Source organism: Lepidochelys olivacea, assembly GCF_965140295.1.
Source record: "Lepidochelys olivacea isolate rLepOli2 genome assembly, chromosome: 2".
In the NCBI taxonomy this organism is placed as follows: Eukaryota; Metazoa; Chordata; order Testudines; family Cheloniidae; genus Lepidochelys; species Lepidochelys olivacea.
Window position 1 is genome coordinate 42594181 of NC_140412.1, and position 15052 is coordinate 42609232.

The following is a 15052-nucleotide window of genomic DNA, read 5'->3' on the forward strand; positions in this document are numbered from 1 at the left end:
TCCCTCCTTTTATTAAAAGTCTTTTGCTACACTCAGACTCTGCTTGTAAGAGGAGAAGTATTGCCTCTTAGAGGCGCCCAGAGGATGGTGTGTAATTGCCCTAGGTCACTGAGTGGGGGCTCAAGCCGGTTTTGTGTTGTATTATTGAAAAGGAACCCCTAGATACAGAACCGGGCCCTTGTTGCGGCCAATTGTGACTGGCAGAAGGGTTACACATGTTAGTGCTATTCCAGTATATCCCTTACATATGGCAGCATAGGTGATAATCTACTTTTTCGAGGCCTACAGTATCTCTGATTGTTACATATATATATGAGGATTGTGTATTGAATGGAAGTGGAAAGATGGAGTTACATTCAGAATGAATTATCACTCTACTGCTTTCTATTAGTATACGACAAAGCTAAGGTTATCACTACATATGGTACTATGGGATGGTTCCAGGTTCTTTTGCAACTATCACATGATAACACTGTCAGTGTAGAAGGGGAAGAGATTTAAGCTACAATTTTTTTTTAAGGGCATAGCGAAGCAATCCCCCTTTTTCGGGGATCTAAGTCTTGCCAAAGTGTGCTGCTTGGTCTAGAAGAGGGTTAAACCATCTCACTAGAAAGCAGAGAACTTTATCATAGCTAAGTAGGATTAATTCTGGCATAATCCCTGTACAAAAGCTATTTGTCTTCCAATTCCAGTGCACAAAAATAAAAAAAGGATTGACTCAAAATGTTATTTTCACCTCTAATTCTAGAACAATGACTGTTAGGATATAGATATTCAGGCCTGTCTGCAAAGGCCTGTGTTTTAAGAATTTAGGTGTATTCTTATCACTTAGCTAGTTATAGAGGTATAAAAGAATCAAAATCACTGTCTGCCAGTGTAAGAGCCTTCTCTTACTGTGACAGTCCGAGGCCCTGTTCTTAGGTTAAGGCCTTTGGCTAAGCAGCAGAGGCAGCCATAAGCTGGGAAGCAACCAGTCACATCCTTACATTCCAAACTAGTCATATTGAAAGAAGGTGCTATTGGGCTGTTAGGAATACAGTCCTGTCCTGATAGTGCCTATCACCTCCAGAGAAAGGGAAGCGCCTAGAAGATGTGAAAGGAAAGTTAGTTTGATAGCATCCTGTCTGGCAAGAGCTCACTTATCAATAGCTGGGATGTGAAATCCTCACTTCTGTATTGTTTTGTCATTATAGTTCCCACTTTGCCATTGTTTGTCTGTATAATCTCTGTCCGGTTCTGTGATTGTTTCTGTCTGCTGTATAATTAATTTTGCTGGGTGTAAACTAATTAAGGTGGTGGGATATAATTGGTTACATAGTCACATTACAATAGGTTAGGATTGATTAGTTAAATTTCAGGAAAATGATTGGTTAAGATATAGCTAAGCAGAACTCAAGTTTTACTATATAGTGTACAGTCAATCAGGAAGTGGGTGGGTGTGGGGAGGGGAAATGGGAACAGGGAATGGGGGTGGGGAAATTGGAATCATGTTTTGCTAAAGGGGGAAATGGGAACAGGGAATGGGGGTAAGGAAATTGGAATCATGTTTGGCTAAGGGCAGGAATGGGAAGAGGGATACAGGTGTAAGGCTCTGTGGTGTCAGAGCTGGGAAGGGGGACACTAAGGAAGGAAACTGGAATCATGCTTGCTGGAAGTTCACCCCAATAAACATTGAATTGTTTGCACCTTTGGACTTCAGGTATTGTTGCTCTCTGTTCATGGGAGAAGGACCAGGGAAGTAAGTGGGTGAAGGAATAAGCCCCCTAACAATAACCATATTAACTAATTAAAGGTGTCTAAACAAAGACTGGTGGAAGATGTATGATTAGCTACAGTGAGGTGCCTAGTTGTTTACTTTAATTTATTTGCAGCCTGGGTGGGATCCCCTAGAATTTTTATATTTGAAAATATTTTGTAGTTGTGTCAGTCATTGCAGGGGGACTGGGAGTGGGGCAAAGTGGGCAAGGAAGAAAAAAGTGGAGCCCTTTTTATTGAATGAACATACAGTATAGTTTATAACAGGATTTCAGGCAAGAAAGGGGCCTTCTGAAAATGCTGGCAGGCTTTTCTTTTAGGAGGATTTTAATTTTCTCAACAGGGCAAATGAACTTTGTAAACCTATTCTCTAAGAATAGAATTGCTTTTATTGTGGTGGAGGCTAGAAGCCCATTGTGCCAGGCACTGTACGGATATGTAACAAAGACAATCCCTGTTCTGGAGTGCTTACACTCAAAGTATAAAAGGAGAGGCAGTAGGTGGATAAAATAGTCAGGGGAGCACTAGGCCACATTGAAGTAACTTACAATAACTGTATCCCTCCATTTGACCCTCTCTGGGATATACACAAATCTAAGGTTTAGAGCATGGCAGCTGCAGGGGACTCGACCGCCTCAAAAATATATTCTTTGTTGTTTTGGCTTTCCTGGCGGAACAGAGATGTCAGGGCCACTGCTGAGTGCACTGCAGTATGGAAAGTATGCGCAGGAACTGATTTTTATTTGCCTTCCCACTGCTGACTCTTTGCACACCCCAAATTGGGGCAGGGACAGAGTAAGTACACCCAGGGTAATCCCTTCTGCAGCCCCTACAAAGGGAAAGCCACCTTCATTGGAAGACTCTTGTGTGTTGTTTAATGAAGAATTGATGTCTTCAGTGCTTTTAGATTTAGACAAGAGTCTAACGAAATCCAGTTCCACCTGATCACAAAATAATAAAATTTTTCTCTTTGACTGTTTTAGTTAGAAAAAAAATATAGTCCTATTCAGCCCTGGTGTTAGGTCACTGAAGTTAATTGATTTGACCCATTAACTTTAAACTGAATTTACTCTAACACCAAGACTTCTTAGGTTAATCATGATTCATTTATATTTTATTTTGATCTAAAAATTTCCTACATGGGAGATCGAGGTACCTTGATGCTTACTTGATATTACAGCATAATATGCCCGGCAGCATTAAAACTAACATTCAAGAGGAATGAAAAAAAAAAAAAACAAAAACAAAAAAACCCAGCTCAGCCAGGGACCTGCTGTAGAAAAACTCCAACCATCCTCACCTTTGCCCTGAGTACATGCCTTCACCCCACTACAAAAATCCAGTCAATTAGATGGCCTTCACTGTGGGCCCAGAAAGCCATTTCAGACCAAGGGAGAGCAAATACCAGAGCCTGGATGCACTCAGAGGATTTCTATCATCAGCCCCCCCCATCACAGAATGAGGTGCTTCAGCAGTATGTGGTGCCGTACATGGCACGTTCAGTGACACAGACTTACATGTTTTCCTCTAAAGCAGGAAATCTCAAACTTTGCCTTAATAGAGACAGCTGGTCTTGTGGAACCCACACCTTCCCATTCACCTTCTTCAACCCAATCATAATTCATATTAAATAGCACTTAGAGTTGAAGGCCAGAAGGGACCATCAAATAATCTAGTCTGACGTCCTGTGTGTCACAGACCATTACATTTCACCCAGATACCCCTGTACTAAGCACAAAGAGTTCAGTTAGACCAAAGCATTTCAGTTCTCAGGGCACTAAACTGTGTGCCACAGGGAGAGAACAAGAGAGAGCTAAGGTGCCACCAATGCCTGAGGCCCCTGCAATGGCAAGGAGTTGACAGATGAGATCCACGCAAATGATCCCAGCAGACAAACCACAGCGGTGCTTCAGAGAACATAAGAATTGTCACACGGGGTCAGACCACTGGTCCACCTAGCCCAGGACCCTGTCTTCCGGCACCAGTCACTGTCAGATGCTTCAGAGGGAATGAACGGAACAGGGCAATTTATTGAGTGATACACCCCATTATCCAGTCCCAGCTTCTGACAGTGAAAGGGGGAAAAATTGAAGAATTTTTATGAGGTCATGGATGGAAAAAAAAAAAAACCCTCACAAACTTTTTGACCTGGTAGAAAGTCATTTGGTTTTTCTTTCCCTTGATTAACCTAGCTGTACCGCTAGGTAAATGGAAGACACCCGAAAAAATCATATGGTGCACATGAGGTCAGATCAGCTGATAGATTGAAAAAAAATACAAAGACAAGAAACATGAAGGGTCTTAAATTATTTGTATTTATGGTGGGGGCAGGACTGTGGCCAGACTGCAGACAGATGTGTAGTTTCCTGTAAACAGATACTAGAAAATACGTGTGCCCATGCATACAAAGCCAAACATAATCCTGCAAACAGGATGCACATCTCTGCAACTCGATGGAGTTAGTTGTAAAAGGGGAATAATTCATGCCGATTTAAAAACGCAATGGCCAGAATCCAGCACATCCTCAGCTTTGAGGTCTCAGGTTACAATGGCTTCTGAGGAGTGGCAAAATCAGTTCCAGTGTTCCACATTATTTGTGGGACTGTATTTACCAAGTTAATGGTTGTTTGGAAGTGCTGTTGTCACATGGGCCAAGGAGTCATGGTACCACAGCAAAAAAACCCAACAAAAACAAACCACAAACTCCAAAAAACATGATGGCAGTGACTGTCTTTGTTCTGTTTGCACAGAACCTAGCCCAACGAGGACCTGGTCTGTGACTAAGGCTCCTAGGTGCTATGGTAATATGAAATGAAAAAAAAAAATTAGCTGGAAGGAATATCAGGCTCCGCTGAGATTGGGATCCAAGCTGCAGGAAAAAGACATAGGAGGAGTGTGTTGGGGTCTTGCTGGCTCACCTAAGCAGGGTGTCTTCTCTCAGAAAGGGTCTTTGAAGTTAGGGTGGGGAATGCAGTCAGAGGTCAAGCAGCTAAAAATCACAGAACTAGCGGAGATCACCAGGTAGGTCCAAAGCAAGAGCGAGGTTCCTAGCAGGGAAGAAGCTGCAGTCAGAGACAAGCTGCAAGAGATAAATGGGAGCAGGGTGATTGTGGCTCTGCCAAACTGGTGACAAATGGAAGTTCCAGAAGAAAGGAGCCTTGAATTAACTCAGACCCAAGAATTGAGGGTCTGAGCATTTCCACAGAGACTGTGCCTGAGAGTGGAGTTCTATTATTGTCTTATTGTTTCTTTTGTCCTCTCTCCCAAACGGTCTGTATCCAGCTGTCATGTCTTGTCTTATACTTATACTCAGATGGTAAGCTCTTTGGGGCAGGGACAGTTTTTTCTGTTCTGTTTGTGCAATGCCTCGCACAATGGGCTCCTGGTCCATGACAGACTCCTAGGCACTACAGTAATACAAATGAAAAGTTTGCGGGACAGGAAGTCTATTCATGCAGGCATTTAGGTAAGCAGTAAGGATTTCAGGAGACTGAAAAAACAGTCTTCAGAGTAACAGCCGTGTTAGTCTGTATTCGCAAAAAGAAAAGGAGTACTTGTGGCACCTTAGAGACTAACCAATTTATTTGAGCATAAGCATGAAGTGAGCTGTAGCTCACGATAAATAAATGCATAAAAAACAATGTGTAAAAAAACAGTTCCAAAATCCTGTTTTTCAGGTATTTGGGATTCATAGTGGATATTGCACATAAAAAGAGAGAAGATTTCTATATGAAGCAGATTCAGACTCAAAAGCATTGTAAGAATCCTACCACCACACTCCAGATGATGTTAAATCTGTAGCACTGATTCATAGTCAGTAGCCTTTAGAACGGTTGAGCTGTGAAAACCTCAAGAATGCGGATACAATCTTCACATCCTTGTGGTCTGATTGCTTAGAATCAAGGGAAGTCCAAGCATCCCAGTTCCATGTTTTCTCTCATTCAAGCATTTAGAACTCCTACACTTATTCAGAGCCACAAAGGTCTGATACACTTTACAGGAATGAAAAAGTGCAAATCACTCTGAAAAGCAAGAAGACAGGACTAACCCTGTTCTAGCTAGAAGAAAGGATATATTAAAATGGAGTCTGACATTCTCTCTCCTTCCCTCCCCAGATCTAAGCTGACCAGATACCTTTAAAAAAGTACTAATCATTTTTAAAACAATATCATTTAAGTGTACATGGAAGCTTATTAACAGAACCCTGCAAAATACAGTGAATATGAGAATTGAGAATATAATGTGGTGGGCACCTCTCTCCCTCCTTCCTTTGTCGGTACTGTGAGCTGTTTTTTGTTTTAGTATTGAACAGAAGTGGACAGTACTCTTTTGTTTACTTTAAAAGGGATAAAAAACAAATCCCAAGATGGTCGTGTGGTTAAACCCTGGGACACAGGGGCCTTGGATTCTATTCCGGTCTCTGCTTCCAGCTTCCCTTTCTACCTTAGTCCTACTTTCCAATCCAGAAGATGAGATTACTCAGCAATATTGCAGGGGTGGCTGTGAGGCCTAATTCATTTGTTTTGGGGCAAAATGCTTCAAGATCCCAGGATAGAAGGTAGGGATAGAAGTGCGCTTTATTGCATTAAAAAGCAATTTCATTATTCACAATGACATTGCCTGGAAATGCAACAAGACTGTACATTTAATTACACAGTGTTTTGTAGGATCACATTTTGGTGTATGTGCTACATGAAGTATGGGGTTTTTTACACGTTTAAAAAAGTGGAATACCAAGATTGATGGGATATTTTGGGGCAATTGAAACTGGCTGCGGAGTATAATATCTAAGAGACATACAAAGATGGAGTAAAACCAAGAAAAAGCATTGTGTTGTGGTTGCACACATTCCTCACCCTCCAATCTTCTCCTCACACATCCCCCAAAAAGATCATCTGTGCCAGCGGCTCTCTACCTTTCCAGACTACGGTACCCCTTTCAGCAGTCTGATTTGTCTTGCGTATCCCAAAGTTTCACATCACTTCAAAACTACTTGCTTACAAAATCAGACATAAAAAAATACAAAAGTGTCACAGCACACTATTACGGAGAAATTACTTTCTCATTTTTGACATATAATTATAAAATAAATCAGTTGGACTATAAATACTGTACTTACATTTCAGTGTATAGCATATAGAGCAGTATAAATGTCATGGTCTGTATGAAATTTTAGTTTGTACTGATTTTGCTAGTGCTTTTAACGTAGCCTGTTGTAACACTAGGCAAATACCTTGATGAGTTGATGTCCCCCCTGGGAGACCTCTGTGTACCCCCAGGGGTATGCGTACCCTTGGTGGAGAACCACTGATTTGTGCAACTGCAAAGCTACTAGCATCATTTTTTGGTTACAATGACAGTATTTCTATTGCTCCTCAGCTTTTTTCAATCCGTTTCCCTGCTACTCTTTAAACTTATTCTAAACGCGGTCAGATGGAATGTGCTGATCCTAGCAAACTTGTGATCCAAATGTGGCAAAACAAGCTGACCTGCAGAACTAAATATATAAATATAAAAAACATGTAATGGCAACATTGTGTGCTTTGGGACACCTACTGTTCTTCCAGCACATGTAGAGAAAAGAAACCACATCATCTTGATTAATTTAATAAAAGGGATATCAAGTTTTGGCAGAGTACATTTTTGGTTAACAAAAATATACCTTAGTTAGTTCATTCACTGTACTGTTTCTCCTCCATGCAGGAGAATCAGTGCTAAAAGTCAGGTTAAAACAAAAAAGCAACGCTGTACATTACCCTCTGTGATGTAGCAATATAGAACAGAGTTAGGGACTATGAGGTTTTGGGTTTCCTTTTCTCAGAACCGTGGGCTATTGATTCTTCAGGCAACTTATGAAGCACCTGACCATCTATCACTCAGAACTGAAATGGATTTTCTTAGCAGCAGCTAGGATCATTTAGACATTAATACGTGGACGTGCCTCAATACTAACTTCTACAAAGCAGCTGTCATTGATAATGACAACCCATATTGAGGTCTCTATTATAAATAGCATTTTCAAAACCTTTTAACACTTCTTGGCTTTTACCAGAAAACATAAAAATTATTTAGCAGCGTGAGAAGATTTAAAATTTGCCACAATGTAGTGACTTCTCACCAACTCCAGAGCACATAATAGAGGAAGAAATAATATTTTGTATTTAGTTGTCTCAGGTTCCCCAACAAGACCGGAGATGTGAGAATAAGAGAGTGAGTTTCAAGCAAGCAAGCTTGCTGCCTCATTACCACAACCGGAGACGCTGGCTTCTGTGAAAGAGCACAAGGCATTGTGGGTCATGGTATGGCACACTACAGACAGCATGAGAGTTTTCCTCAGCAAAATTGAACAGACTTTTCAAAGAGCAGTCATCCTCCTAGCTCCACATCCCACCCAATGAGTGTTGGTAATGGGAGGAAAGCCAGAGAGCCCTGCCCACAGATCCCCTCCCAAAGGACTGTTGGAGAGATCTGTACTCCCTTCCAACAGGAAAGCTATTCGGACAACAAACTGGTGGTTGTGGCTGTGTGCTGGAAACTCAGTAGAAGTCTCTCTCCAAAGACTATTTTTAAGCTGTCAAGGTGAAAGCTACCGTTTAACGTTTTAATTAAAATGCTTCCAAAACCTATTCGTGTGTGTGTGTTTTGCGTTGGTTATTTTTTTTAGTAAGTATAACATTCTTTGATAACAGTAACAGTTTGTAGGTCTGTGTGGACAGTGTATGTAATTGAAGTCAATGGGAGCTGCAGATTCCTTTGAAACATCAGGCTGGGATGAAAGAAGTTAGCCACCCAAAATTACAAAGCACCTTTTGAAAATTCAGGGCCTTATTTTGTATTTGTAAGAAGGCATCACCTAGAGGCCCCATCTAAGACTGGTTCCCGCTTGTGCCAGGAACCATATATATATATATATATATATATATATATATATATATATATATATATATATATATATATATATATATATATATATATATATACACACACACACACAGAAGGGAGACCGTTCATGCCCTGATGAGACAACAATTCAAGTTGATATCAAGCGTTTTGGGAAAATACACACTTGGGATATTTAGATGAAATTATGCAGATTTTATCAATGTGCATTTTCAAAGCAAGTCACCAAGCACTTAAAACTTCCCCCATCTGATGTAATATCTGTTTATCTAAAGCTCATTCTGTAAAGTCCATACAAGTACTGTGTGTTTAAAAAAACAAACAGAAAACCCACACAAAATAAGTCATCAGGACCCTTCATTTTTATCTGCAACCTTAAAAGTATGAAAAAATACTAAAATTAAATCCATATGATACACAGCAGTATAGTCTGGGACTTGCATTATTGCTGATTATAGGAATTCAGTGTTTATAATTTGCATTCTTTCCCAGGCCTTTTTTTGGGGGGGAAGTGAAGAGCTGAGGTTTATGCTCTTGCCAGATCATAAATCAGACTCTAGAACAGAGTGGGAGCTTTAAAGACCGCCCCGTTGGGTGAAGTGTTATGTTCCCAAGCTTGAGGAGACCAGGCCTGCAGTTTGACAATGGAAACACTAGGATAAGATCTACAGTGGAGACACACCAGGAGCCTATGACAAAGCGATCTTGAAACACTTTATAAGTCCATGCCGCTAACTCAGAGTTCAACATGGAACCACACTGTACAATAAACCATAAATTTTTTAAAGGATGAGGAAATTCAGGATTACACAAATTCTACTGAGGATGAATCCCGTTGTCAGTAATGAACCAACATATGAAGAACAGTGAAAATACCAGTGCAACCATGTAAACAAAACAGAGCTGAGCTCACTACAGTTCACAGCTTTCAAGAAGGGAATGGAAGAATCATTCCTCTCCAGTTTCCAGTGAATGTGCCTGAAAAAAATTTAGAATCAGTCTTCAGTACGAGCTGTGAAAGTGGAGAGGATAAGCGAAAACGTCCATTGTTCCAGAGATTATTCAATAAGGGCCAAATCCTCCTCCCACTGTAATCAATGGCATCCATTACCCATTTTGCTGTGAATTGCGAGGTTTTATGTTCTGAAATCTTTTGGGGGAGGTACTCTGAGGCCTTCCTGGCCTGTGATTAACGTATCATAAAAGCATAAGAACACAAGAATGGTCCACCTAGCTCAGTATCCTGTCTTCCAATAGTCGCCTATGCCAGGTGCTTCAGAGGGAATGAACAGAACAGGTAATCATCAAGTGATCCATCCTGGCACCCATATCCAGCTTCTGGCAAACAGAGGCTAGGGACACTATCAATGCCCATCCTGGCTAACAGCCATTGATGGACCTATCCTCCGTAAATTTATCTAGTTCTTTTTGAACGCTGTTATAGTCTTGGCCTTCACAACATCCTCTGGCAAAGAGGATTATATATAGATGACAATACAACTCTTTTTGCTTTTCTACTTTTCACATTTCCTTCTTTTTAGCATTGAAAACCTCTCCTGTTCCTGAGAAAAGATACACACAGTTAAACAAGCAGAGCTGTACATATTGTTTGTATTCACTATCCAGACGCAGCAGTGCACATGGCTGGTTGTAAATTACAAGTCCTGTATCTCACATGTAAAACAGGCCGTGGTTTTGCAGACAGTGAGTATCAGCATTGCGAGTGTGTCTTTCAGAAAGCTTCTCATGATAGAACATAGGCCTCAATTTGTGCCTGCAGTGTCTAGACACTGTGCTGCCTGGTGCTTTTAGCATATTTCAATAGCAAATAGCTACCTTTAACACACAGTTTTTATACCGTATAAGAACAGTGCTGCTGCTGCAGCAACTACATCGGCTGTGAAAACTAAGCCTAAGTATTCCTGTTATCCAAATGTTGCTATTGTACTTCACTGATGGAGGCATGAGCAAAAGCCCACCTTCTAATAACCTGGGTCTTCCAGTTCCTCTATGAGAAACCTTTCTGTTCACCTTAGAAGGTCTGCAATCAAAGCCACTATATGACAACTCACTTCTTTCCATATCTTTGTGGTCTGCAATAATAAAGTAACATATCCAAAATGCAAAACGAATAGCCAGGTTTACTAGAACAGCGGTATTCTGCCTGCTAGAAACCTGAGAAGTAGCGTCAGAAACAAGAGAAAGCTCTGATATTGCTGATGTATTTTAAAAGTCTGCTCTCCTCCCAAGTAGCAGATTGCAGTGAGACCTGAGAGTGCTTGAGCCTTGGTTCTGTGATGGAAGTGGATGAACGTGTCAGCCTGCAACTAGGCATATAAAAAATAACAGCTTCCAACAAGTGATCACCTGCTGTGCCCTGTTGTATATAGATGACAAACGCATAGTGGTGACATGAGTTGTTTTACTGAACTACTGCAAAATACGATGCTTCGCAATCAGTACAGAGCAATTCTATTGAAAACAATGTTAAATACGTGGTAATTGGTATTGGCACATATTGTTTGTATTCACTATCCAGACGCAGCATTTACTACATTATCACACTATCTTGTAATCATGTAGTAAATACCAAGGCTTTAATAGATGAAACAGCAAACTATTTTCTTCACAGCCGAGTAACAAAAGAACAACAGAAATCAAGCTCCTCCATGTATTTTATTAGATACTGTGTTTGATTTACACAGCTCTCCATCCAGCTTTAATACTGGCAGCTGGTAGTGAGGTTCACTTTTGGTGGCTTCCGGTTCATTTTATACCCTTCCAGCATTCCCCATCCTGAAAACTGTCTACTGCTATTAAATTCACTCAGTGTTGTAAAGTGTTGCCACTATCCTCTGCTTATGCCATGCTGGACTGAATTAGCCCCCCTTCAATGACTGACATTGAGTAATGTCTCTGGAGGGCAAATTCAGTCCTTTCAACGGCAGGGAATAGCTTGTTTTAAAACTGGAGGACAGAATAATAGGAGAGAGAAAAGAATAAAAGGAAGGCAAGATGAGAAAACATGGAAGGACAAAGAATGGGTAAAAAAGGGACAGTGCATTTGTAACAGTAACAATGACTATTCAAGCAGCGGAATTCTTGATACAAGGAAATTAGTTAATGTAACAGCTCAAGTTATTCATCATTCTCACTGGCCATTGCACATGGACTGTATGTGGAGTTCAGCGATAAGGGGGGAAATGATAATTACTTCAGATTTACAGCAGTGATCAAAAGCACCATCCTATCTGTGCCAATGCAAGGCCCATTGCCATGGAAAATGGAGTGGAAATAGCACTTGTCAGCCAGAGGATTAATTGTCAGAACACTTGTCAATCTCAGCCAGGATTGCTGATGGAGTGCAGAAGGTGCCATTTTTCAAACTGCGTAAAAGACTCTACTTAATTCCCCCCCTGCATCCCCAACTCTCCCTTTAATTTCAAAAAAGTAAAAACAAAGAACACACTGGGAAAACGTGAAAGATGTTTTTTCTGCACATTCCTTTTCCATAGGCATTATGAGTTGAAGGTCCTGACCTATGTTTTACTGGTCAGACCTGTGCTAGTGTAACAGAATTCAGAAGTCAGAACCTTCAACAGATGAACCTTCAACTTTCTTCATATTTCCTTTTTAAAATTTTTAGGGTCCAATTCACAAATGTGAGCACCAATTCTGCACTTGCAAAACATTCACATATACCCACTGTGTGTGGGAAATGGATAACTGTACACATAAGCCACAGTTTACACAAGCCACGGTGTGTTTTATATGTACAATGCGAGTATGCACATATTTTGCAAGTACAAAACAGGCTCTTACCTTTGAAAAACTGTGTCCTTTAAAATAAAAATTATACATGTGACATACAAAATGTAAACATGATGTTAAACTTCAGCTTCCTGCTTTGGTACTGAATCAATAGGAAAAACAATTCACAATGCCATCCTCAGTCTTGCAGTGACTGAATTATAAACAAGTGACATATAAAAGTAACAAATTCGAATAGCCAAAGAAACTTGCAAATACATTCAACAACAAGCAGCATGCTAAGAACAAATGGAGATGCCACAGACCACAGCTTTGGTAATATAAATGAAAAGAGAATTTTTGTAGAAAAATCCAAAGAAGTCTTCCAGGCCTTTTTTCCTATAAAATTCAACATAGTTGCAGAAAAATGACATAGCAGCCTTCAATACAATTTAGTTGTTAAGTTGTACATTTGTGTTGGACTGAAGAAAATTAAAAGGGCTTCCAATAAGTTAGGCAGCAGCATAAGTGTATTCCAAATGTTGATAATCTGTGGCACATAGGTCGTCATGGAATACACATAGGATGGTTTTCCTATTTACAGTATCATACACTTGTATGATAAAGTCTTTACAGCATTTTACTTTACTAGTACATAACGTGTGGCAAATCACAGTAACATTTCTCAGAAATTAAATCTTAGTTATTACAAGGACTAGTGACTCATGGATGTTATTTATTTGTCTTAACCTGTCTGCTTTGCTGAGCTCTCTAAGGTTATAGGCTCCACAACCCAGTTGGCACCAAAAAAAAATAAAAAAAATCAAAAATCTGATAACTTAGTTCAGGAACTAACTGATTTTGCAGGTTTACTTAAAGAACAATCGTTATGCTAGCTGCAGTTTGAGGGAATCACCCACTTTGAGACCATAATTAGTATGGATGTTTCAAATATGTGGTTTATTTGCTGTTTGATAGCATGTTAGGAAATAGGAAAACACTGTATAAACAGAAGGGGTCATATTGTGTGACCCCTTCTACTCTCAGCAACACAATGAGTCTTTACGAATGATTGTAAACTTACAAAAAAGTGAGCTGCAGTACTTTGTGAAGAAGCTGCCCATCATCAGACTGGGCAGTACCAAAAGCCCTCAAGCTGCCTTTAACATGAATCTTATTTAAAACTTGAGGCAAAGCAAGGGACAAGTATTTTACAAAGTATGACGCAACTGAAAGAGTAATGGCTACTAGTACCGTACACAACACTACGTGCAGCTAATGGCAGCAAATACATAGCAGTAAATGGGGGGGAGGTGTGTGTAAACTGAACAATACAACATCTGCCCCTGGGGTCAACAGGTACAGTCCTCACTACTGTGTAACAGGTTTCATATATGCATTGGTAGTAGGCTTTAACAAACGGGATAGGGAACAGAATCAGAAACAAGGAAACATTTGAAATTAACTCTGCAATCTTTCTAAGAAATCTGGACACATACCCCAGTTGGTAAAATCCTGCCACCGAGTGGAGATTTTTTAAATAAAAATGAGCAATTGGATAGAAATATGGAATTTTTTTTAAATACTTAAAATAAAAAGAACCATTAGTATGGAAAAGTTTAGTTGTCTGATTTTAATCAAAGATTGTGTATGTTTCAAAACAAAGAAACTAATCAAAACAAAGACACAAAAACAACCAATCAATCCCCTGGCGTTCCCCCCCCCAAACATCTGGTTATCATCCATTAACCTTTGGGTTAATGTTCTCAACTAACAAAGACATTAAAAATGCAAATCGGGATACCTGAACATACACCTTTACATACCTGCCAAGAGCAAACTATTTTTCCTTTCAACATACTACTACTTGTTTCTGAATGCCAAGTGCTGAAGAAATTAGATTTAAGTCAGTGAATGGCACGTGGCAACAGGCAATGATCTGCAATACACTGATGGCTACATCTTAAAAGGTACTAGGACCCTTCGGTTGCTGCAAACATTTCCCCCCCATCTTCCACCTGTTTCTTATTAACCTTCTAATAGGTAATTCAGAACCAGGTCCAGTTTTCCTTCTCATGTCTAGGCACACTCTGGAACATCTTTAGAGACTGATCTTATTTCTTGCCAATTCCATTGGTTACTTTTGTTTTGGAATGACGATTTCTTCTTCTAGATGAATGGCTCTCAATGTTGCCTGAATGTTTTGGTGGACTATCTTCAGTACCTACAAAGAAATCAAAATTAATTTAAGATTTGGAGCTGACTGTTGAAAGCAATTCTTTACTGTTTTAGTTTTTAAGGTTTCCTAGATATGTAACGTTTAAACTAATTATTTCAGGCTGAAACTATTTGTTTGATACTAGCACTCCATCTAGTGGCCAAATTAAAACATTTATTCTGTCAGTGTCTGCAAGGCAACTTAAAAAATTTAACAAATTAAAATGTGATGCAGAAGTGTCCCTCATTTACACTGATGTCACTCATTTTAATTTGCCATCTCCCTCATACTGTTGATAATTTTTTACATTAGAAATTAAGAACCATGAACCTGAGGTTGAAGAGAATTATGGAACGAATTCTCACATCACCAAGTTTCCTGCATGAATAATTGTTTAGTATCTCTCATTTTGGATCTTTGTCACACACA

The 15052-nt window shown here is 39.8% G+C and overlaps 1 protein-coding gene across 1 annotated transcript in view; it reads right to left on the reverse strand.

The window, feature by feature from the left end:
- Positions 1-11059: 11059 nt before the first annotated feature.
- The window catches only part of PTDSS1 (phosphatidylserine synthase 1), a 50602-nt gene continuing 46609 nt past the window's right edge, over positions 11060-15052 (reverse strand). Inside the window, exon 13 of the mRNA XM_084619196.1 lies at positions 11060-14629. Coding sequence (XP_084475322.1) covers positions 14520-14629 — 110 coding nt within the window. The 3' untranslated portion in view covers positions 11060-14519. The remainder of the gene's footprint in view (positions 14630-15052) is intronic.